Source organism: Perca flavescens, chromosome 6 (assembly GCF_004354835.1).
Source record: "Perca flavescens isolate YP-PL-M2 chromosome 6, PFLA_1.0, whole genome shotgun sequence".
Lineage (NCBI taxonomy): Eukaryota > Metazoa > Chordata > Actinopteri > Perciformes > Percidae > Perca > Perca flavescens.
Window position 1 is genome coordinate 5,426,741 of NC_041336.1, and position 26,290 is coordinate 5,453,030.

General features: G+C 40.9%; 2 protein-coding genes across 2 annotated transcripts; both read left to right on the forward strand.

Annotated features, from left to right (window-relative positions):
* Window positions 1–564: 564 nt before the first annotated feature.
* On the forward strand, window positions 565–14,838 carry LOC114556791 (NACHT, LRR and PYD domains-containing protein 12). Its single transcript, XM_028579836.1, has 17 exons — window positions 565–692; window positions 3,240–3,472; window positions 3,584–5,444; window positions 6,666–6,842; window positions 6,978–7,151; window positions 7,588–7,761; window positions 8,931–9,104; window positions 9,254–9,427; window positions 10,326–10,499; window positions 10,650–10,690; window positions 10,886–10,941; window positions 11,096–11,142; window positions 11,737–11,954; window positions 13,307–13,572; window positions 13,679–13,795; window positions 14,143–14,284; window positions 14,489–14,838. Exons 1-17 carry the CDS (start codon window positions 565–567, stop codon window positions 14,836–14,838), a joined length of 4,506 nt encoding a protein of 1,501 aa, XP_028435637.1.
* A 4,563-nt stretch (window positions 14,839–19,401) lies between these two features.
* kcnv1 (potassium voltage-gated channel modifier subfamily V member 1) lies at window positions 19,402–24,111 on the forward strand. The gene is made up of 3 exons (XM_028579837.1): window positions 19,402–19,709; window positions 21,227–21,894; window positions 23,585–24,111. The coding sequence occupies exons 1-3, from the start codon at window positions 19,402–19,404 to the stop codon at window positions 24,109–24,111; spliced, it is 1,503 nt and encodes a 500-aa protein (XP_028435638.1).
* Window positions 24,112–26,290: the final 2,179 nt, after the last annotated feature.

Here is a 26,290-nt window from a genome sequence, read left to right on the forward strand (position 1 = left end):
CATTATTGATGAATCCGTTGATGTTTTTCAGATTAATTGTTTATTATTGTAGTCTGTTTTACTGTATGTCTGAAAAATACCGTAATAAAAGTCACCATCCCAGAGTCCAATGTGTCAAATGTGTGTGAAATGTTATTTCCTGGTTTCTGAGCCATCACAGCTACTTAAGTTGTGACACACCAACAGTCAAAATGGTGAGCCACAGTGTGAAGTCTGACTTATTTGTTTGTATTCAAACCAGTCAAAGTTTATCATTATAATAACTAGGAACTACACATGGTTTTGAATAAACTAAAGTAAAGTAAACTTTATTATACTCTGTATGTATGTATGGGTGTGTGTGTGTGTGTGTGTGTGTGTGTGTGTGTGTGTGTGTGTGTGTGTGTGTGTGTGTGTGTGTGTGTGTGTGTGTGTGTGTGTGTGTGTGTGTGTGTGTGTGTGTGTGTGTGTGTGTGTGTGTGTGTGTGAATTGCACCGCTGCTGAAATGTGCAAATAAAATTGCCTTGCCTTGCCTTGCCTTGCTTGTGTCCATTGTTATGGGTTTACTTCTCAGACTTGAGAATATGAGTGATTTAGAAGAAGAAGAGGACAGATCAAAGTCTCCGGTCTACAGCTGTCCGTCTATGGAGTGGGAGAAGTCTGAAGATGATCCTCAAAACTTCAGTAATGAACCTGGACCCTCAGACACAAAGTAAGAGACTGTAAACTGACCTGACTCAGTTTTTTGATAATTACATAAATAGAGGACAGTAAGGAAACACAGAACAGCCAATAGACGGTGTTCTGTGTTTGCATTCATTTAAATTCAAATACAATTTGATTCTATAGTGAATGAAAATATAGAAGAGCCACATATGTTGATTGTGTCCAGTCAGATGTCTTAACTACTCTACATGTCTTATTGTAGCCTGACAAGCCAGACCCACATCCAGATGTTGGGTCTGGGAACTCGCCATTGGCAGGGCTCAATCCGAGGGGTGGAATAAACGGTTGTCTTTTAGATTCTTAGGATAGGATAGCGCTACAACCAGGCAGAGCAACGCTAGTTGATAGATTAAACTTTTGTCGTATCCGCTTGGCAAAACTCCGAACACATCTTCCTTTTTTAAGAATGACTTCAGTGCTTTAACTCCAAGTCTTCCAGAGTCGCGGCCAAAGCTGATTCGAAAGACTGCTGTTCGCCAGCAGCAGCAGCCATCTTCTTTGTTTTCAAGTAGCAGGGAATTCACGTGGAACTGTCACAACTCTGCCGTCCTTATGTTAAGCCCGTCCACCGACTCTATATACGATGTGATTGGCCTGACCAGAATTTGGTTTTTCCAGCTCGCAAGCCAACTGGTTGCAAATTACATTTGCTGCCGCTAGGGTGCGTCTAGATTTTTAGGCTAGTCTTATTGCTCTTTGCTTTAGCATGTAGAAAGTCCTCTCTACAAATAGAGTTTATTTAGTTTTGTAGATGGCGTAGAAAGGGAATTTTGGGCGAAAAAAGACACAGGCCCAAAGGCCAAGATATCTTACTCCAATTACTCTAATTCCTGCGTATTTGTTGATAGGACTTATGGATACCAAAACTCAAGGATCAACTCAGAGACGATAGAATCAGGTTAAAGGAACACGCCGACTTATTGGGAATTTAGCTTATTTACCGTAACCCCCAGAGTTAGACAAGTCCATACATACCCTTTTCATCTCAGTGCGTGTTGTAGCGCTGTCTGACGGCTGCAGCGGTATCAGGCCAGCACACAACATGCAGGTGAATGGTTCCAGTAATCCTACTGCTCCGAATAAGTGACAAAATAACGCCAACATGTTCCTATTTACATGTTTGTGGTTTGTTTAGGGTTAGAAGATGGCTGTGTCTCATGTTACGTTATTTTTTGTACACGCTGTGACTCTACAAATCACAACATGTAAATAGGAACATGTTGGTGTTATTTTGTCACTTTTGTCACAATTCGGAGCAGTAGGATTACTGGAACCATTCACCTGCATGTTCGTGCTAGGCTAAGCTACCGGTGGATCCGTCAGACAGAGTTACAGCACGCACAGAGATGAGAAGGGTATGTATGGACTTAATGGTATGGTGAATAAGCTAAAGTTCCAATAAGTCGGCGTGTTCCTTTAAGAAAAGTTTACTGAGTGCAGCAGTTAAGTTGTAATCACATATGTGGGTTCACAAAAGACACTATGTATCCCTAGCTACAGACAAAAGAGTCGGAGCTCAGGTTAGCAAAGTCTCTGTCCAATTGTGAGCCCTCTCCTGCAATATCCCTCAACCTTTATCCTTTTCCTTGATGGGGTGTAGTCCTCCTGTCTCCAGGCAGATTCTTCTGTTGCCACATACACACACACACACACACACACACACACACACACACACACACACACACACACACACACTCACAGGTCCTCTGTCTAGTGCAACTTCCTCTTCTTGTTCTCATAACCTGTAAACAATTCACTTTTATGCCAATTAATGCCTGAACTATTTTTATGACTTAAGCTCACCAGCCATTGGTTAAAGGAGGATTTGGATCAAAATGTGTGCAGATTTGAATAGGAAGAGCATCCAAATATTGCCCCCATAGGTCGTTTATTCAAGCAGCACGACTCATATTTACGTTTATATTGTCGGCGCCCTTTAGTGGCTGTAGTAATTATGACGGGAGCAGCAGGAAGTAATCGCCAAATAAAGACAAAACTTTATTAGCTCCAACCCAATGCCTGGGTCTGAAATACCAGCTTACTGCACCAATCAGTGTCCGGAGAGGAGCTATTGGCAGCTATAGGCGTGGTTTAGGTGTGTGTGACAGCTGCAAACAAATGGCCAACGTGATAGACAGTTGGTTCATCGAATCACCTGCCAGGTATTTTTTCCAGTGATGACTTCTAAAATGATGTTGTTCTGATACTTCAAACCATCTGGCATGTTAGGTTCCCATTTTATACCACCCCTGAAACTTGTACGGTGTAGGTTGCAGTGGCTACCTTCACCGACAAAACCTGAGCGGTTTCATTTGGGATCGTAGCCCTCTTGGGCTGTGACTAGTATTAAAACACTGCATTTGGTGTCTGAATGAAAATGTTTTAAAAAAAAAGAAAAATCTTTGTTCAAATAGTTAATATTGAAGGAAAAAAGACCACCAATATAATCAGAGATGACAAATGGTAGTGTATATGTAAAGGGGTTGGTAACCTCTAATGCAAAGTTTTATAAAGAATGTGTTCATCTCAACAGAGAAAAGAAAAGTCATGTTTCTATGGAGGAGCAGCCATCCTGCTGTGCTTTGTGTCATGACATCATGAAGGATCCAGTCTCTACCAGCTGTGGAGACTGGTTCTGCAGAGAGTGCATCACCTCATACTGGGAACAGTCTGCTTCATCAGGAGACTCTTCCTGTCCCCAGTGTGGAAAACGATCCAGAACAAGAGCTGGACTGCAGACAGCCGGTCAGACCAGCACTGTACCAAGTAAAACTGTCTTTCTGCTGATGCTTTTATTTTGTTGTGTTGTACAGTAGCCTACAGACATTAAACCTAACCTTTTTCTTTAATCTCACATTTTGTCTTCTCTATTAGCAGATTGTGGTCTGCAGGTGGTTTCAGTTGGACATATAATCAGTCTGAAGACAAGATTTGAACATGTGACTGAAGGACCTTTTAAAACAGGAACTGAAACCCCCCTAAACAGGATCTACACTGAGCTTTACATCAAAGCGGGACAGAGTGAAGATGTTAATACCCAACATGAGGTAGTGCAGCTTGAGACAACTTCCAAGATGAAGAATCTCGATGACTCTCCAATCAAGTGCTGCGACATCTTTAAAGCCTTACCTGACCAACAGAAACACATCAGAGTCGTTCTGACTAACGGTGTTGCTGGCGTTGGAAAAACCTGCTTAGTGCAGAAGTTCTGTCTGGACTGGGCAGAGGGTTTGGAAAACCAAGATATCAGCCTGGTGATCCCACTGTCGTTCAGGGAGCTGAACTTGATCATAGATGAGCAGTACAGTCTTCTCAAGCTGATCCATGTTTTCCATCCAGCATTACAGAAGCTCACAGCAGACCAACTCTCTGGCTGTAAAGTTCTGTTCATCTTTGACGGCCTGGATGAAAGCAGACTTTTACTGGATTTCCTTAACAATGAGGTTGTTTCTGATGTCACAGAGAAGTCATCAGTTAACGTGCTTTTAACAAACCTCATCGAGGGGAATCTGCTTTCCTCGGCTCTCGTCTGGATAACTTCTCGACCTGCAGCAGCCAATCAGATCCCTCCTGCATATGTTGACAGGGTAACAGAAGTACAAGGCTTCAATGACGCCCAGAAGGAGGAGTACTTCAGGAAGAGAATTAGTGATGAAGAGCTGTCCAGCAGAATCATCTTCCACATCAAGACATCCAGGAGCCTCTACATCATGTGTCTTCTCCCAGTCTTCTGCTGGATCACTGCTACAGTTCTGGACCACATGTTGACTATAGACCAGAGAGGAGAGCTGCCCAGAACACTGACTGACATGTATTCACACTTCCTGCTGGTTCAGACAAAGAGGAAGAAGCAGAAGTATGAAGAGGGACATGAGATGAGTCCACAGGAGCTGACGGAGGCTGACAGGGAAGTTCTTCTGAAGCTGGGGAGGCTGGCATTTGAACAGCTGGAGAAAGGAAACATCATGTTCTACCAAGAAGACCTGGAGCAGTGTGGTCTTGATGTGACAGAGGCCTCTGTGTACTCAGGAATTTGTACAAAGATCTTCAAAAGAGAGAGTATGATCTTCCAGAAAACAGTCTATTGCTTCATCCATTTGAGCGTTCAGGAGTTTCTGGCTGCAGTCTATTTCTACCACTGTTACACCAACAGGGACAGAGAGGTACTGGAGGACTTCCTGGGAGAAGACGGGGATAATTACCGAACCGCGAATAACCTCTACTATGAGGGTGACAGTGAAAGTGACAGTGATGGTTATGAACATGATAACCTATCTCTGGATGTTTTCCTGAGGAGAGCCATGGAGAAATCTCTCAAAAGTAAAAATGGCCACCTAGACCTGTTTGTCCGCTTCCTCCACGGCCTCTCTCTGGAGTCCAACCAGAGATTGTTAGGAGGTGTTCTGGGTCAGACGGACAACAGTCCAGAAATGATTCAAAGAGCCATCAACAACCTGAAGAAGATAAACATGGACAAGATCTCTCCTGACAGAAGCATCAACATCTTCCACTGTCTGACGGAGATGAACGACCACTCAGTCTATCAGGAGATCCAAGAATTCCTGAAGTCAGGGAACAGATCAGAGAAGGAACTCTCAGAGATCCACTGCTTAGCTTTGGCCTACATGCTGCAGATGTCAGAGGAGGTTCTGGATGAGTTGGACCTGGAGAAGTACAACACATCACTAGAGGGACGACGGAGACTGATTACAGCTGTGAGGAACTGCAGAAAGGCACTGTAAGTCCAGATGTGATTAGCTTTATGAATCTGTTTAGATTAGTAGTTTAGTTCTTTAAATATATACTTTAAACTACTTGATATTGTAAGTCTTTTTCTTAAAAAATCATTGAACTGCACAAGCTCCCTGCACAATGTTCCCGCCATATATTTATTCCATGGACTCAGATGATGAGCTTATTGAGTTTTTATGTGCTCACTGCATAAAGAGGATCCAGCCCTGGCTAAATACCTGCTGGAGGTTCACTGGGAGGCTACAGAGTGTGAATTTCTCAGTTGCTATCCGGTCTACAGTTCCTGTGCTCCGGCAGTATACAGGACGGGGCTGTCTCCTGTTCTCCTGATTCCACTGGTTGCCAGTCCTGGTTTCAAGTCCTCTGGCTGTCCTCCAGTGGAGTCCCCTCTTCGTGGTTGCCTTCCATGACCACATTCATCCTCCATGAGATGCTCTGTCCTTACCTCAGGCCATCCTCCTGGTTAATTCAGTCCACCTTCACCCACCCTGCTTGGTGTTCCCGACCAGCCTGGCGGGACGTCTGGTAATCACTTACCCTGGCCAAGTACACTCCTTACTCCCCAGACCTGCCATCCTCGAACCGTCCCCCAGATGCCCTCAAACTCTCTTGCCCGCCCTGTTAACCTAAAATTCCCTCCCGCCTGCACACTTTTTCCCCGTTTCTCATCAGCCCTGCAGTCCCCTCACCTCCTACATATATCAGTCCACTTCGTTTGTCCCTTGTTGGTTCATCATAGCTTTTTTAACCTGCTACCTGTTTCCCTGCCTGCCTGTCCAACGACCCTGAGTCTCTGCTGCCCAGCAACCTCGAGTCTCTGCTGCCAAACGACCCTGAGTCTCTGCTTACCTCTAATATTGTAGTAGTAATTTAATTTCTGTTCAGTTTGGCAACAGAATTTTCTCACTTATGAACGTGAACCTGAAAGCAGCAGGTAGCCGGCAAAGAGAGATTTTTGTTCAGCTGTAACTGTTCACTGAGCTTAAAAAAGTGTTTAATATTTAAGATTACCTCATGCTAACATTGTGTAGACAGACATAAAATCAGATCATCCTAAATGTAACTGCTAGAATCTGCTGAGAGAGAGAGAGAGAGAGAGAGAGAGAGGGCTGAGAATTATAGTTTCACATCAAACACAGTGAGGGAAGATTTGCTGAACATGTCCTCTTTCATAATAACATATTTTGTAATATTTGTGTCATGACAGACTTACTGGCTGTTACCTCTCAAATTCTCACTGTGAAGTTGTGGCCTCAGCTCTGAAGTCCAACCCCTCCCATCTGAAAGAACTGGACCTAAGTTACAACAAGTACCTGCAGGATTTAGGAGTGAAGCTTTTGTCTGATGGACTGAAGAGTCCAAACTGTAGACTGGAGAAGCTGAGGTCAGTTCACTGACTGTAGCTAATGTAGATTTGTTTGTTTGTATATATTCAATTCTTTTTAAAGTTGTTACACATTTAAAACCTAAATGTCTCTTAAAAAAGGATTCTTATTTACATAATCTATTCTTTATTCAGATTGAGGTACTGCAGTTTATCAGCGATCAGCTGTGCTTCTCTGGCCTCAGCATTGAAGTCCAATCCCTCCCATCTGAGAGAGCTGGATCTGAGTGACAACCAGTTGCAGGATTCAGGAGTAGCGCTGCTCTGTGATTTTCTTAAGAGTCCACACTGTAGACTGGAGACTCTGAGGTCAGTTCACTAACTCTTTGTTACTACATGCATAACATTGTAAGTTTTCTTAATATCTTAATATTTTCCTTTTTTCTCCTACTAAATTTAGTTTGCAGTCACAAAATATGTCTGTTTCCTAAACATTATTTTAATGTTTTTAAGTGTTGACTATTAGTTTAAGTAAATGTATGTTTATAATTAAATTATTGTTTATATTAAATGGTCACATCTGTATACAGAAGATCATCTGAATTGATATTTGTTTTGAATTGATAAAGTAGAAATATGTCTTTGGATTCCATTAATTTCAATGTATTTTCACAAATAATCAAAGGCTGATATTATCTGCAATAACAGAATGATAAAGTCACTCTACTCATTTTAGGGAAAAGCTGACTGGAACACATCTGATAGGATAATAAATTGATTTTTATTTACATTATTCTTTATTCAGATTGAGGGGCTGCAGTTTGTCAGAGATCAGCTGTGCTTCTCTGGCCTCAGCTCTGAAGTCCAACCCCTCCCATCTTAGAGAGCTGCAGCTGAGTAACAACAAGCTTCAGGATTCAGGAGTGAAACTGCTGTGTGATTTTCTGAAGAATCCACACTGTACACTTGAAACGTTGAGGTCAGTTCACCATGTTTTACTTCTGTTCTGAGATGAATATGAATTTGACACCTTTTCAAATGACTTTTAAAGCTTAATTTATAGTCCAGTGTGACCCCAAGATACTTGAACACTTTTACAATGTCAAGTTCCTCCCCTCTCAGGAAGACATTGGAATGTGTCACCTCTACCTGGTGTTTTGTAAAAATCATACACAAAGATTTTTTGGGGTGACAATGTTTAGTAAGCCAGTCCTGAACATGGGACATTGGAGATGTAATAATTGAGGAGGCTTCTTGGTTGTCTTTTGCCAGTGTAATGATTTATGCATCATCTGCATAAATTTGAATATTGATTTTTTGACACACATTAGGTAAGTCATTAGTATATAGAGTAAACATATTTGGTCTAAGAATAGAGCCTTAAGGGATCCCTACAGGACAGGACAATGAATAAGAAGATTTGGTGCAATCAACAAAAACAAATTGCTTTCTGTGGGATATATATTTCATCAACAGGATAGCATCTTCAGAAAAATTAAAAGGTGCCAAATTTGATAAAAGAACCAGGTAGTTGCCTGTGTCAAATACCTTCTTTACGTCTAGAAAGATTGCACCAACACAGGAACTCCAGTAAACATTTCTAAAAATACAGATATGGCTGATTATATGGACTGGTGGTCATGGAATCCAAATTGCAATCGATGCAGATAGGTGTGGTCTTTATTTAAATGTTCAGTCAGGGAACTTTTACATAACCGTGAAAATGCCTATTAGGCGGTAGTTAACCAGGTCTATGTTTCCCCTAGATTTAAAGGTTGAGGTAACTGCTGCCACCTTCAAAGCAGATGCAACAACTGTTTAGCAAAATGTTAAATTAAACAGATGGTTGGTATTAAGCCCGTAAGCTTCCTTAGCTTTAGAGCTTTTCAGTTCACCAATTATATCAGCTACTTCTGGCTCTGTTATTTCTTCCATTTTAAAAATAGGATGTGAAATCAGACTATGGGTAACTTCAGATGGAGTTAAAAGCTGTGTTATTCCATGGACAGAATTTAACAAAGAAATATTGAAATTGGTAGCTATGGTTCTACATTTCAACATTCTAAACACCAGCTCTGAACAGATGATTAAACATCAAACGATTTTAAACAAGAACATTGTCTTCTTAAGTATTTGTTCTTCATTTAGATTGTGGAACTGCAGTTTGTCGGAGATCAACTGTGCTTCTTTAGCCTCAGCTCTGAGGGCCAACCCTTCTGATCTGAAAGACTTGGACCTGAGTCATAACAACATTCAGGATTTAGGAGTGAAGCTGCTATGTGATTTTCTGAAGAGTCCACAATGTAGACTTGAAACTCTGAGGTCAGTTTACTGCATCTCTGTTACTTCTGTTCATCTCATGTTTAATTAACAACTGGACCTAATTTATGTACAAACATTACATCTACACATTTAAAACATGACCATTAAATAAATAGATTTTTATTTACATAATGTATCTCTTTGTTCAGATTGAGGGGCTGTGGTTTGTCAGGGATTAGCTGTTGTTCTCTGGCCTCAGCGCTGAAGTCCAACCCCTCCCATCTGAGAGAGCTGCAGCTGAGTAACAACGAGCTGCAAGATTCAGGAGTGAAGCTGCTGTGTGATTTTCTGAAGAGTCCACTCTGTAGACTGGAGATTCTGAGGTCAGACACCATTTTTAGATCTTTGCTGACATTTATATGATATGACGGTTTTTCACATGACAAATTACTGCATCATCTCCATAAAATGTAATATTGTGTTTTGACACACATGATGTAAGTCATTTATATAGAGTGTGAATAAAATTGGTCCCAGAAAAAAGGGCCTTGTAGGACACCTAAAGGACAGTCAAGGAAAGGAGATTTGGTGCAATCCAAACAAACAAAGTGCTTTCCTTGGTAAAATATATATTACACCAAACATCTTAAACAATTGATTTTTCATCATTAAATGATTTCAAACAGAAACATTGTCTTCTAAAGTCACATTTTTATTCAGATTGTGGGGCTGCAGTTTGTCAGAGATCAGCTGTGCTTCTCTGGCCTCAGCTCTGAAGTCCAACCCCTCCCATCTGAGCGAGTTGGAGCTGAGTGACAAGCTTCAGGATTCTGGAGTAAAGCTGCTCTGTGATTTTCTACAGAGTCCAAGATGTAGACTGAAGACTCTGAGGTCAGTTTACTGACTACCTGTTACCATTGTAGGACTAATGTGTTTAATTAACAATTGAACATAATTTATTTACAAACATAACTACATCCATAAAGATTACAATTTATTTTTGTTCATATTTTCTTCTCATAAATTTTGCAGAGTAAATTCTGCAATCAGAAAAGATGATTCTTAGTTGTTAAAGTTAATGTATGTTTATAATTGTTGGAAAATGGTCAAATCTGTATACAGAAGATCCTCTTTTCATATTTGTTTTAAATTGATAAAGTGTACTTTCTGAAGAAGAAATATTTATTTGGTTTCCATTCATTTCATTGTGTTTTTCACAAATAATTAAATAGAAGGCTGATATGAAGATTTGATAATGATGATCATTTATTCTTTATTCAGATTGAGTCGCTGCGGTTTGTCAGAGATCAGCTGCGCTTCTCTGGTATCAGCTCTGAAGTCCAACCCCTCCCATCTGAGGGAGCTGGACCTGAGTCTTAACAACATTCTGGATTCAGGAGTGGAGCTCCTCTCTTGTCATGTGGAGAGTCCACACTGTAGACTGGAGACTCTGAGGTCAGTAAGACTCAGTCCATGCTGGTTCAGTAGTATTAGGGAGGTTAATGAGTTCCTCACATTGGATCAATTGGCTCGTGTCAGAATCTTAAACTATATCTAAAACTTTTAAACTTTTTTTTTTATTTGGGGTTGTGTTCATCTCTACAGGATCAATGACAAGTTGATCACAGCTAAGACACACAAGAAATGTGAGTATTGAAAGAATGTCCCCCATTATATTCAAATCTTATCTGAAAATTAGCATGTTGTTCAATAAAAAAACATTTTTCAATTCCATTTTCTAAAACTTTTTGGAAGAGTTCACATTTTTAGCTGCTAATGTTTCTTACCCCAAATCAAGTTTTCATAATTGTTCCTTCTCTTTCACTTCTTCCATCCGTCAGATGACTCCAATGTGAAGCGTGATGTGAAAACAAACTTGCCAGAGAAAAACAAAAAGGTAAGGAAGTTTATTTACTGAGGTTTCACCACTGAATAAAATGTTATGATTTTGGACAAAGTGAATAGAGGGTGAGGAATTGCAGCTTTTGTTCATTAAACTTGAGTTGAACTTGATTTTTATTAAAATAACTTTATGCATTTCTTAATTATAGGGTCCAATATCCTTCTCACCTGAACACACAACTGAATCTTCATACAGGTAACCCTAAAAAGTGACAATAGGCTATTCCAACTTTTTTCATGGTTAATCAAGTTGTGATTCTAACCAAGTCTGTGATGAATGAGTCAAAGCTGAACACTGTAGGTCAAATATTCATAACACATCAGGCAAGAGATAAGTAGGTTTTATTCCAGCAACGTACATCTGTTGAGCCAGATTAGGGCATATATCACTCAATATCACCTTCGAGAGGGTGGTATTTGTTTGTCTCCACCCAACCCTGGAGCTGTTTGTTTATAGTCAGAACCATAGACTGTAAAATAATGATAAACGTAGAATTAGTGGCATTACCCACTGGAGAGTTTGGCATTAGGCCCTCGCCATCTTGTTTTTTTGAGCCAGAAGTGACCATAAGAGGGCAGAGGGCACAATGCATTTGTCTTGAATGTTGTACTGTGAACTCAAATGAACCAAGGGGCAAATGCAACATTTGTATCAAATTAGGTATCATTCCTTAAACAACAATCAGTTTCCCAGAGCTGTGAATAAACACTAATCAGTTAAAAACAGATTATTTGACTAACAGGCCAACAAATGCTTGTTATATCAAATTGTACCTTCTGTGTCCTGCAGATTCAGGTGTCCCGGTCCAGGTGTGTTTCAGTGCGATTTGACTGGACTGGTGTTCGTTATGGCTCAGGAGGCGGAGCTGCTGTATAGTATTGTCCAATGGAACCAGAGCCTCCTCCAACCAGCTGGCAAGAAGGCTGCAGGGCCGCTCTTTGAAATCAAGAGCTCTGAGGATGCTGCTGTCCTTCAGCTCCACCTTCCACACTGTGAAACAAAGGATGGTAAGGACATGGCTGTACATAATGTTAAACGGGTTAAATGTAATTTACGGGTCCTCTACCAGAAGCCTGGGGTCTGAGGGTTCCTGGCAGTATATTATATGTTAGAGAAGCTGTTTCCTGTTGCTCTGGTCTAAAATCATGTGGCCAAAGGAGTACAGTTGAAAATTAGCCGGCTGGCTAACACTGGTACATTTACAAAAATGTTGATTAATGTGTGTTGTCCTTTATAAAATAAAGAATAAGAAGCAAGCTTGTGTGAGAAGGTAATTGGTTCAATCCTCCTCCACATCTTACTCTCTCAGGGATGTCTTTACACAGTCTGCACCTTGGGTCCTGTTGGTATCGGTATCCTCCGGTATGGTAGACCCTGTCCTCTGTTGAACTTGTACATAGTGCATGTTCTTCTGGTGCCATGATTAGTGACTCTGTGCTATCTTTCAGACCAGCCTTTTCTAGCCACTGTTATGATTTCTCGATATCAGCCACTTCCTGTATCTGTCGGTGGTACATGCAATGCAGGGGCTTTTCCTAACATTATGGTTCCTCCTCTCCCCCTGCCTCTTTGTCATCTGGTTTCTGCTGCCTGAGATAATTCACTTAGCAGGTCATGACTTGGAGCCATCTTCCTGATGTACTCCTGGATATTTTTCTTGTTTCATCCTGGATAGGGGCTCTGATGCTCACTAGGCCTCGGCCACCTACCTTCACTTAGTGTAGTCTCAGGGTGCTGGACTTGGGGTGAAACCCTCATTGCATTGTGAGTAGCTTGCTTGTCTTAATATCAGTGGCCTCTATCTCTTTCTTTAGCCAAGTTATTATACCAGTGGGGTATCTAATGACTGACAGTGCGTAGGTCTTCATGGCTCGGACCTTGTTCTTCCCATTCAGCTGACTTTTCAGGGCCTGCCTTACTCTATGTAGGCACTGGACTGTGGCTGCCTTGCTTGTGGCCTCCTCATGATTTCCATTTAACTGAGGAATTCCAAGCTATTTATAGCTGTCCTGAACATCCCCTGTAGTTATACCCCTTTGGTTGTCACCATAACACACTTCAACCATCCAACCACACTTATCTAGTCTGCATGACTTTGTCACTTAGCTGTGGTAACTGACAATGGAGGTTTCAGGAATCCAGCTTACTTATGATCAACTCTCGCAGGTCAGCTGCCCTTGTGATAAGCCTATCTAAAATTGAAAAAAAGAATAGGTAAAGGTTAGAGTCGAATTGGGCGGCTCCAGAGTTAATGACAATAGATTCATTTAAACTCTGAACTCAAATTGTAATGAATTAGGTAGAGATTAACCTGTTTTTGCAAAAAAAATCAAAAGTTTGACAACTCTTTTGCTTTCAGCATTGCTCTTTGATGGCCTGCTGTCTGTCGTCCACATCACTGATGATGGAATGAGCATCTTGGAGCCACTGGAGGTTACAGACACTCATGTGGTTGTGAAGGTCCCTCACCTCTCTGCCTTTGGCCTGGTCTGGGATTTCGTCAGAAGGTTTGTGAGCTTAATGCTGCCAATAGAGGGCCAAGTTCTGCTGTTCCTTCGACCCCCACGCGCAAGGTATCAAGTGCTCGATGTATTTCTGCTGCCCGACAACATCCCTCTAGATGAGGTAAAGCTATCCGTCATTTGTGCTCACCATCAGTGTGCTCTATAGTTAAATTGTGCGGCCTATTTGAGAATAAACTAAACTAATACAAATGTCCTGATTACTGAAGGTTGAAAAGAAACAACGAGGTGCTGAGTACCTCCCGATGTCATCTGAATGTCATCTCGGCATTGGTCAAAGTTACAGTGTCCACTGTGAACCTGAGGGCTTCACAATACAGCCTGAGGTGAGTCAAGTCACTTCTACACTTCTAATGCTTATAAATAGAGTCATCCAACATTTTGAAATGGGACACTTACCCCTGGGTGAGGAGTCCTGTTTGTTTGACTCATCCACCACCCCAACCTGCCTCCTTACTATGGTTACTACATAGCGCCACTACTACATGCTATAAATGTAAAAATGAGTCATAATTGCTGCTTGATCGAACAAATTATGGAGTCGTTTTTTGAGGGAGGACAGTCTCCAATCATAAATATAACTTTTGAATGCAGGTAGATTCACAATCGGTAAAGTACCAGATAAACATTTCAACAACAGGTTTGAAAATGACACGTTGCTTCTGGTTTTCAGCATGCAACATTTCACTTGAAGTATGGACCAAATTTCCATCCAACATTTGAAGTTTTTTTGACTACGGACACAGAGAAAGTGACTTTGACGGTCCAGGACCAAGAGAGGACAGAATTGTGGAAACGTCAGGTGTTACTGAAAGGTAAAGACTTCATCCTCATGCAGAGGAGAGAATAGATAGGTGAAGCTCTTCTGCACATTCAGGGACCTCCACATTTGCTCCATTTCATATCCTTCTTTATTAGGGCTATGTGTAATTTGCAGCACATCATTGCTCCATTGATAGAAAAGATATCCATGTATGGGAATATTGATGAATATAAATATAAATGTATATTTTTTGCAGAGGACAGTGTCCCAGTAGTGGACAGTGTCCCATCAGAGGACAGCATCTCAGTAGAGGACAGCGTCCCAACAGTGGATGACGTCCCAGCTGACGAGAAGCTCTTCTCAGTTCGAATACAATTTCTTAACAGAGTGACTGAACCTGTTCTGAATCAGCTTCTGGATAAACTTCTTGAGCGTCACGTGATAAATGATGCTGAAATGCAGTCAGTCAGAACAAAAGCCAGAGAAGACAAAGCACGAGACGTGATCGACACAGTGCGAAGAAAGGGCGCTATCGCGAGCTCAGTACTGATCGCTGCTCTCTGTCAGGTGGACCCATGTCTTTTCAGAGTGCTGAACTTCAGATGAAGCAAGAACAAGAAACTGTGGAGTGGGATGATTGTAAACCGTGATTGAGAAGTTCCTCTCATTAGTTACAGTTGAGTGTTATGCCATGTAACATTATTAACAGTTCGCATCAATCTCCTTTAAAAACAAGAACAGAAAGCAAACAGAAACCCCAACCTGAAGGGGGGCAATTTAGAGCTAAATTTATTCTGGATTTACCCAATTTGAAGACGATGTTGTGAAATCTTAAATAAGGGAAAATAGGAGGAGAAGAGGGGAGGGCAGGACAAAATAGGAGTCAGGGCCAGAGTGTTGTTCTTTGTTTCAGCCACTAGATGGAGTCACTTCTCTGATGGACATAGAAGATGCAGCTGCAGCATCAGGCAGATGTGAAAATCAGAAAAAAATTGAGACAATTGAGAATGATTCATTTTAATGTTAATACTTTTTACTTGAGTACAATTTTAAATGAAAGACTTTTACTTGTAATATTTCTACACTGTCTGTGATATTGCTACTTTTACTTGAAAAAAATATCTGAACAGTTCTCCCTCTCTACTGCATAAAAGTCCGGCTCCTAAGGTCCCCACGGACCACCGCTCCAAAGGTCCCAACGGTTGGTTTGGGGTTATCACAGATATTGGCTCTTTTCTCTCTGGAGAAACTGACTTATGACCTCAATCATAGTTCGGAGAAATTCTGGAGACTTTGCATTCCCTCCTGCAGAGATTCTGACTAACTTGTGTTTGGTTTAATCTGTATGTACATTGCGATTTATTTCTTGTACAGTCCTAGCTTGTGATCAGTGATGTAGTCTAATGTATTGTAGTGGGTATACTGTACTGTTTATGTATGGGCCTATATACATGGGCCAGGATGAGACTTGGGGGGGCACCAATTTACAGTGGAAATACCTTTATTTAGCTTATGTGAAGAAAAAAAAACAGATGACAATTCAAAATATATAAAAAATATAATGGAAAGAATATTGTTGCATGTCATTGGGCATTTTTACGTGGGTATGTGGAAATCCTGGAGCTTTCTTAGTGGGTATACTGCGTATACCTGCGTATCATGTAGACTACACCACTGTTTGTGATCACATTTATATATTTTTCTATCATTCTTTCAATTAACTATGTGTGCATAGCAGTGTCTCCTGTTTGCTTGTAGGTTGGGGTGGGATTTTTCTGTTGTGTATGTGTGTATATACTGTTTGTGTATCTATATATTTTCTTTTCTGTTGTTGATGTTGATGTGTTTGTTAAATTAAAAAAATTCATAAAAAAAGAAGAAAAATGTGAGAATAGTGTGTGATAGCTGTGACTGTGAAAGACCCTCCTCTTCCTCCTCCTCCTGGGTGTCATTGATCGCCTCTCATACTTTCCACTGCTCTACTTTAAAGCTGCACCGAGATGCTCAGAGAGCAGCAGAGAGCCGAGCTGCTTCCTCCTGCTGTCTGTCTGTCTGTCCTGGGACTTTATTCTTTTATTCTCTGTTCTTGTCATAATGTGAACATTGGCATTGGATTGTACTGTGCACGATGATTTTGTGAAAAGGTGGAGTTATCGTCAAACAAAGATCCCCTACACTTAGACCAGGTAAGATTCACCATTGTTTTACAAGCTGTTCTGACTCTCATGAAGTTTTTGCGTGATATTTTGTAATCTGTAAATGTTTTGAATTAAGATGGTTGGAACTTAAGTCAAGATGTGACTCAACTTAATGCAGAATATATTAAGATATCTGACTATTGAAGCAATTCATATTCATAAGTGGGATGATTAGAAATCAGTTCTAGAATTAAAAAAAAAATTCCAAGAGACAAAACATAAAAAAGACTAAAAAAGCTTAAACACAGTGCAAAAATGAGAAAACATCTTAAAAAGTCCCAGCACAAGATTCATTTTGAGTGTGAAAATGGGAACATAAAGGAATTAATTTGTATTCCTCTTTTAAAATGATCAGTTATGTATTGTTTGTTTCTAAGTGTCTAAAATACAGTTTATCCATTTAATTAATTCCCCCTAAACTTCAACCCCACTACATCTCACAGGGAAATGTTGAAATATTGTAATGTTACTGTCATTTTACACACAAAACACATGATCAACCCATGAAATATGATGCATTATTATGAATGAAAGCTGTTTTAAGTTATGTGGCTGATTAGACTTTAGGTTGGAGTTGTGTGAAGCTCTGCTGGGAGTTACATAAGGTCATCATGTACTTATAGCAATGATAAAGTTGTAAATTATCCAGAAGAAAACGAGATAAACCCCAGAAGTCCTGCAAAATACTTGTCAAACAAGTGATTATATTGTGTGCATAAGATACAAAATATCATCTTCCATGACCTGGACGCAGTAGGTAAGACTTATAAAAATAACTTTCTGTCATATTTGCTGTAACTGACCCTATGTTCCAGTAGAACTACATGAAGCAGGTAATTAAAAAAAGAAAATCCGGCTCCTTTGGCTCCAACTACAGCCTGTTGTGTGATTTGCAAAAATCCACAGCTCTCTGTTCAGATGCACCAATCAGGGCCAGAAGGGGTGTCTAACTGCGTGTCAATCACTACTCATGCACACGCATTCATTCTCCCTTGTAGGGGGAAGGGCTTAGGAGACCGTTTTGGGCTTTAGCGGAAAAGAGAGGAGGGACTGAGAAGTTGTCGATGTTCAAATTTTTGGGCTAAGTCCTGGATCTTCACAATCCTACCTACAGCACCTTTAAGTGAAGGATCTGAGAAGGTCTTCCACCACTGGTTTGGACTGAACTTTTGTACCTTAACAAAACAGAGTGCCTTTTTATTTTATTTTTCGGAATACATTGCCTGTTTTTTGTGGATATTGACTGATTGCCCACCTGCATCAGGAGCGCCTGTTTTGCATAACATTGCTGTTGTTGGGTCACTGCTGCTTGTTAATACCACTTCATGTCAGACAGGAAGCATGTTATAAGAGATGAGTTTCACACCATGTTTAAATTTAACACATCCAAATCAAACCCAGGAGAGCAGCCACTGCATATTTCATGTTTTCGGAGAAACAAGCTTCCACACAGCAGCTACACATCCTGGGCCCCTGACAACAGCTCTCTTTGGGCCCTGAAAGAATATATTATCTTTACAATCACTGCATGTTTAATGCAGAAGGACAAAACTGTGGAGCTCTAAGTTTCTCTGTTTCCCTTTTCCGCCGTCTGTCATCCTTATGTAATATTCAGCGTGTAAGAATTAGTTAGATGACAGTGAACCTAGCAAAAGGGAATGAATGATCATAGGAATAGTAGCATTTGATCTATTAATAAGAAAAGCCAGTTAAAATATTTAAAAACTGCAGCAGCCATTGATCTGCTGGAAGTGGGACACTACCAGAGGCTTCGTCTCTCTTAACTCTTATGACCCTCTATTTCTCATTTTGTGGATTTGTCTTTGAGCTTTCTCCTCTCTTGTTTTCCTCCTTTCCTCCCCCTTTCTTTTGTCCTTCATTTATTAATTCTTGCTGTGCTGTTTTAACGGAGGTTAAGTGAGGATATTCTCTGAAAAGAGCTCCTTCAAAACATCCCCTGAACTCCAGCAACAGCGACAGCAGCAGCACTACAATAATACTACTGATGCTATTAATAAATTACAATTTACAATTCACAACACTCATCCTATTTTAACGGAGAACGTCCCGACTGGGAAGTAGGCGTTATCAGCTAGTAACCTCTGTATGAGACCCCTTCTAAATAGGGCTGCACAATATAGTGTTTTTTTATTGTGATCGTGATATCAACTGGCGCAATAAACACAAATTGCGAAAGGATGCGACATATTGCGAAAGACACTCAGAGATTTTTAGTGTTAGTTGAAAGAAAATATGAGTAGAAAACTTCAATTTAAAATGTAACGGTCATTCTTCTTTTAGTGGTACCCTTTAGATTAAGTTCAATGTTCAGTTTGTTTAAAGGTCCGATGACATAGTGCTCTTTGGATGCTTTTATATAGACCTTAGTGGTCCCCCAATACTGTATCTGAAGTCTCTTTTATATAGACCTTAGTGGTCCCCTAATACTGTATCTGAAGTCTCTTTTATATAGACCTTAGTGGTCCCCTAATACTGTATCTGAAGACTCTTTTATATAGACCTTAGTGGTCCCCTAATACTGTATCTGAAGTCTCTTTTATATAGACCTTAGTGGTCCCCTAATACTGTATCTGAAGTCTCTTTTATATAGACCTTAGTGGTCCCCTAATACTTTAATATCTGTTAATTTATCACACGCAATATTGCTATCTCAATAACGTTATCGCATGAAGCATATTTTTCCTCATATTTTCCTCATATCGTGCAGCCCCACTTCAAATTCACAATGACTGGCATGCTCTACAATATCCCTTACATAAGCAAGTCTATAAAATGTTTGTCAGGTTGAGATGTAATGGTTATAATATGTTCAGACTTCCTTCTGGTAAAACAATAATTCAATGCAGCTTTAAGGTTGACTGGACTACTGAGTGATTTTAAAATAAACTATTTTTTTTATTGGACACTTCTCACCCTTCACTTCCCCACCAGCTCCCCCCCCTCCTCCACCATGAGCCTCCCCTCCAGCTCGATGGCTGGGACGGAGCTGTATAGCCACAGCGCCTCTCCCGTGTCTCAGGACTCCAGTGTTTTCTTCAACGAGACAACGGCATCCTGCGTCAAAGACCCGCTCGACTTCTTCATCATCAACGTCGGGGGAAGTCGCTACATGCTGTCCCTGGAGTTGCTGGCGTCCTACCCGGAGACCCGGCTGGGGAGACTGGCCTGCTGCAGCCGAGACTCGGCGCTTGAGCTCTGCGACGACGCCGACTTCCTGGAGAACGAGTTCTTCTTTGACCGAAACTCACAGACCTTCCAGTAGGTGGCACCGAAATCTCTTACCTGAGAAATACATGGTGTTTATTTATTTTATTCAACTTTTATTTAACCAGGTAGGCCGTTGAGAACAGATTCTCATTTGCAATGGCGACCTGGCCAAGAATAAAGAATAAACGTGCAAGACAACATAACAGCATTCAATAACAGTACAAAAATACAATAGGCTACATAAAATACAGAAGCATTACAAAGCTGGCGCAAAGTGAAGTATAAGTAAGTCGATGGATATGCGAAAGTGATATGGTTATAACACAATATAAATGAATAGACAGTCTAAAGCTGAAATGTAGTAAAGAGTCAATATACAGTTAATGCAAATTGTGGTCTAGTTAGTGATGTAGATGATGTGAAAAGTTGTATGACAACAATGGTGGGAAGAATAACAGTTGGTGTCTGATTGTAATAACACCATAACTTGCAATGTAAAAAATATACCAAAGTCAAACATTTCTACAGTATATCATACTTAATTTATGCACAGAAGATAATATAGTTGAAGTTAATAAAAGTGTTTAAAGCTTTAGTGCGCAACTTATTTTTACATGAATGAATGTCCGTTACATTCAAGCCATTGCCAAATGAGTTGATACAAAGCTGATTAAGCTTCACCAAACTCTCTCTGTATCACTGAGAATGGCTATGTTTAGAAAGTGGTGTCATCCAGCGCAAAAAATCGAGTGAAGATAATTACCTCCTCATTAGCTACTAACAACTGTGTGAAGGAGTGGGTGGGTGCGCGATCATGGAAGTCTTGTATCATGTGGACTCGCCGATAGTTTTGTTGTCATTACTTAGAATTCTTCATGGGGGCGACATAAACTACTATAGCACTATAGCTTTTTAACCATTTGACACCAGTGTGATGGAAATTAAGTGCAAAGATCAATTTATTTTAAGTTATGTGCAAATAATCCATATAGACATTTATAAACTGGAACAAAAAGGCTTTTACATTTAAATTACATTGTGTTTGTGAAGCCAGTACAGGATTTGGGACAGATGTGGTGAGGCATCCTGAGGTAGCCGAGGGTCAGGCTTGATTAAATTTATGCTTAATCTCAGTTTGCATAAACCGGTTAAAATTCATATTTGTGTTTGAAGATCCATTCATCGATGAAAAAATTAAATGGTCAAAGTTGTCAAATTGACATTTAGGGTGTGTTTATTAATCATCCACGCTCCACCTTTAAAGTTGCCAATAGCTGCCAGTGGAAGCCTTTGAGTGTCACATTTAAATAAAGTATTTTTTCTCAGTCTGTAGGGGCAGCAAAACATCCTTTCATTTTTATAGTTATAGTTGACTAATGTATGTAAACTCCATCATAGGAACAAGGGTTAAATAACCTCCTAAATGAGCCACAACATAACCGTGCATGCACACATGTGCATGTAATACAGTATTTGCGCTCCGATACTCAAATAGCATTGACTAATAGTCATAAATGTGAATCTGTGCTGACAGAATGCTTCCTGTCTCTGTGTGCCTCTGCTGACAGGTATGTGATGAACTACTACCGGACGGGTCACCTGCATGTGAGGGAGGAGTTGTGTGAGATCTCTTTCCTTCAGGAGATCGAATACTGGGGCATCGACGAGCTTCGCATCAACCCCTGCTGCCGCGAGCGCTACTACCGCCGCAAGGAGCAGAAGGAGAACCTGGACGTACGGCCAGCGTATGAGCCCGAGGACAACGATGAGGACTTTGTGGGTGCTGCTTGCCCGGCTCTCCGCCGACGCCTGTGGGACCTGCTTGAGAAACCTGAATCATCCCGCGCTGCTCGCACCTTCGGCTCGTTCTCAGTCTTCTTCGTGGTGGTTTCAGTCATCAACATGGTGCTCATCTCGCTAGATTTAGGGGAGGACTTTGGCGTGAGCGACGTCGGTATCGGTGCACCGCTGCTGTTCGATGCCCTGGAGTACGTGTGCGTGGTGTGGTTCACGGGCGAGTTGGCACTTCGGTTTCTCTGCGTGAGGGATAAGTGTCGCTTCAGTCGAAGTATTCCCAACGTGATCGATCTGCTGGCCATCCTGCCGTTCTACGTGACGCTGGCGGTGGAGAGCCTCCATGGAGGATCCACAGAGCTGGAGAACATGGGCCGTGTGGTTCAGGTCCTCCGACTGCTCAGGTCGCTCCGTATGTTGAAGCTGGGACGACACTCGACAGGTAAACAGACGCTTTAGTATTGTCAAAAAAACACATTTGAATTTTTCTAAATAATTTTTTGCCTTCTGATCCAGTTGCTGCCCAGTCATTCACATTTATATTATTCTACACATTTTCAGTTCCAGACTGAAATATCTAAACAACTGTCTGATGGATTGTGATGAAATGTAATACCTCGGTGATCCTTGAACTTTTGATGTAGCGCGTTCAACATGTTGATGTGTCCAATACTTTGGTGACCAAATACCTGCAGAACTAATGACATTACCATTCCTGTTAGGGGAACAATTGATTCTTAGATACATTACGATTCTCTGAAAGATTTTGTATCGATTGTGATTGCTAATTAAATTTTTTTGTTAACTGATCATTAAGCAATGACCGAGAAGCAGGCAACGGAATCCCAGTTCACCCGTCCAGGAGTCCTGGACAGCTGCAGACTTGTACCGGTTGCGCAGCCATGATGTTGCGTGCATTGTTGTGGACAATAATTTAATATTCATCAATGCAAAAGACTCAACAAGACAACACGAAAGACACAAACTGAGGCTAAACTGTTGGATTACGTTTGAAATGTACTCATGTAGAAAGTGCAGGTTGTTTTCAAGGAAAGGAGTAAACAAGAGAAAGATATGGGTCATTTAAAAAAAAAAAATAGCTTTGTTGCAGCTGTCAGGGGATTTCAATTTTTTATATGAGCAGCTATAGAGACAAAAGGAAATTGGAAATTATCCACAGTGAGAAGCTGCTGCTGTGAGATTACAGCCGGGAGGTTTGCTGGCGACGACAAAAAGAAATATTATTGAATTAATATCATTTTAAATGGCAAATTCTTTCAGGAGATGCAGGGAGGAGAGGGAGAGTGTGTGTGATTATATGTGAGTATATTTGCGTGTGAGCACATCAAACTGGGAAATGTGTTAGTGCTTTTGATCTGGGTGATTTTGGGAAGGATGATAATCCCTGGACGCGACTGATGAATAATGGAGAACATGGAGAGGGGGGTTGGAGGAGAGCGAAAATAAAAAGGAAAACGAGAACAAAGGAAGTGAATGTGTATGTTCAGACACTTTGTGTCAGGAAATACCATCCTTCCATTTTAAAGCAATAGGGAACAAAATCCACAGTCCTTGTTCTGTGTAAAAATGCAACTAATATAATTTTATATAAAATCAGGTTTCCAGACTTTCCTCCCCCGAAAAAACACCCACATAGGTTGCTTGTTAAAGCAGCAAATACGACTCATATTTACGTTTATAGTGGCAGTGACCTCTAGTGCCCGTAGTAGTTATGACAGGAGCAAAGCAGAAACTAATGTGACGTAATAAAGCATAAGAGCACCAAACAAGCAGATATTTTACCCAGGAAACAGTGGTTTGTGTCCCGATTAATAATTAAAAATCATTTTGATTTTCACACTTTTAACTCTTTGAACTGATTTGACGTATTGAAGTTTTGATTTGGATTTTGAGTGTTGAAGGTGCCGCAGGCAGGATTGTGAAGATCCAGGATTTAACCAAAGAATATATACTGAACATTTCCTTATCAAAGAGACATTTTTGCAATTTAAAATTTTTCATTGTAAAGGCACAATCAGTACTGTCATACATTTGTATTTATATGCTCAGCATGAATGGAAAGTATAGATGATGTGTTAATAAAATATTTGTTTGTCATCATTTCTGTCCAGGCCTGAAGTCTCTGGGTTTGACCATTGCTGAGTGCTACGAGGAGGTCGGCCTGCTACTCCTCTTCCTCGGTGTCGGCATCTCCATCTTCGCCACTGTGGTTTTCACTTTGGAGCGCGATCTTCCCGCCACCACTTTTACCAGCGTGCCGGCCGCTTGGTGGTGGGCGACCACCTCCATGACGACGGTCGGCTACGGAGACATCCGGCCTGACACGGCTGTGGGGAAGTTGCTGGCCTTCCTTTGCATCCTGTCCGGGATCCTGATCCTGGCGCTGCCCATCGCCATCATCAACGAGCGCTTCTCCGCCTGCTACTACACCATGAAGGTGAAGGATGCGGCGATGAGGCAAAACGAGATGCTGAAGAGGCTGGCCCGCGGCTCGGTGGGGGGAATGGGCGAGGGAGGAGTGGGAGGAGGCATGAACTTGAGGGACGCCTACGCCCGGAGCATTCTGGAGATGTTGAGGCTACATGGCCCAGAAAGGGTGAGCACCCAGAGCAGCAGAGGAGAGGAAATGTGGTGGTAAAACCAGGAGCCTCTTAGTGATTGCTCTGCAGATTACAACCACACAAGAGTCAGTGGCACTGACACAGAGGTACACTGGAATAAACCAGTATACCAGTACTGGATTAAACCGGTGAAAACAAAGCAGTGGAATACCCTGGTATGAATCCACAGTATAAAGAGAAGGAAATAATCCCTGGGTGGGAAAATGTACATGTCTTACCTAGGATTACTTAAAAGTTTTCTCAAGTCAAAAACAGGGAATTGTCATAAGAAATATAATTTGTAATAAAGCTGCGATGATAAGTCCGCTTTAGAGTTTCTGATCTTTTTTGTAGTTATTTAACTTTCAACATGTGACGCAGAACGTGCAGTACTTCCATTTTGTTCTGTAAAGTTAAAAAAACTCGCTCTTAAATGGTACATGAACCCTGTGTGTCCTGGGTGATAGTCCTGTCTTTGTTTGACCTGTCCACCAACCTAATCTGTCCTTGTGGCACTCTTACAGTTCATCAACTTACTTCCTGCTTTGCTCCTTTATAACAGGAGGCCACTAGAGTGTGTTGCCACTATAAATGTAAATATAATTCGTAATTTGATGCTTGAACCAATGAGTTATGTGGGTTTTTTCGGGTGAGGACAGTCATAATGTAGTAACCCTAACATGTAATTTGGTGCAAGCATTCTTAGATGTTTCCTACAATTCACAGCGCGTCATGTGTTATTAGACAGTTTGTTGCCACAACAACGCTTGATTCAGTGGAGAAAAAATATTTCTGTGTTCCTGTTGTGTTTCATCACATTATCTCTGTGCACCACCCTTCTTCTCAGAGAGTACACATGCATTAGTAAGTGTTGTGTAGAGGTCAGCATCAAACCCTACAGGCTGTTCTTTGGTCTTGGCACCTTGTATAGTTCTGTTATCGCTTTGTGACTCAGTCATGCAATAAATGACATTTTCCTGTGGGTCAGTGGTCTTCTTAAATATCACATTGATGGCCTGAAGGCCTGAATAACAACACTGACCTGTGACCTGCTGCCGGGATTTTTTCTGCCTTATCACACTGTTGTTTGTAGATTAGCTACTGTGTGTAGATTTGATATAATTTATCTTTCCCAAGGATTTAAAAAAATGTTCCTTTATCACAGCTCAAATTCTGAAGCTGATATAAAAGCACCGAAGCACAAAAACAGATTGCTCTGTTGGTAGCTGACTTGTTTTTGTCACTTAGGAGGACGTTACAATGACTTGCAGTCACTCCTTGTAGACTTACCCCAACCTTACCTAAACCGTAATCTAACACATGTTAGTTACATTGTGGGGACCAGCTTTTTGTCCCCATATGAGAGGTGGGTCCCCATAATGCCCAATTATCTACCTTGCCTGCAAACCTATTTTTAGGTCCAATCCCAATCTTCCTAATCCCAGACCGCAGAATATTGTCATGTGCATTTGAATGTGATTAATTTTCAAAAGCATAAATGGGAATAGCCGAGCCAAAAAGTCTACAAGAAGTAAAAAATAAGGCCGGTGTCCTGTAGGGGTGTTGTGTAGCAGTATATATTAATATTAAGGAGGTGGGCGCCTGGATATATAGAGGTTTACTCCTCGACGCAGCGGCCGTGGGTTCGACTCCGACCTGCGGCCCTTTGCTGCATGTCATTCCCCCTCTCTCCCCTTTCATTTCTTCAGCTGTCCTGTCAATAAAGGCCTAAAAATGCCAAAAATATTATCTTTAAAAAAATATTAAGGAGGTGACGCATCGTGATGCATCGTGGTATTGAATCAATTCAAATCGTGACACTAGTAAAGATTCACACCCCTGTCCTGGCAGCACAGTGATTCTATTATATTCAAAGAAAAAAATAGAATAAAGTCAGGTGCACAACTAAAGAGATTGCAATATTTTGTGAAGAAAATATCAGAAAAAAATATTGCAAGTATATATTTGTAAATTAACAAAAGACAAAGTCACAATATTTCAATAATGAAATGATAATTTTATGACAAAAAGGCCATATGTCAAGAATAATCATAATTCCTAATATTTTAAGATAACGTTTTAATTTTTACAAGAAAAAACTACAAGTAAAAGTCCTTATATTTCAAGAATTCGGTTTCGATTTTACAAGAAAAAAATACAAGTAAAAGTCCTTATATTTCAAGAATTCGGTTTCGATTTTACAAGAAAAAAGGTTGT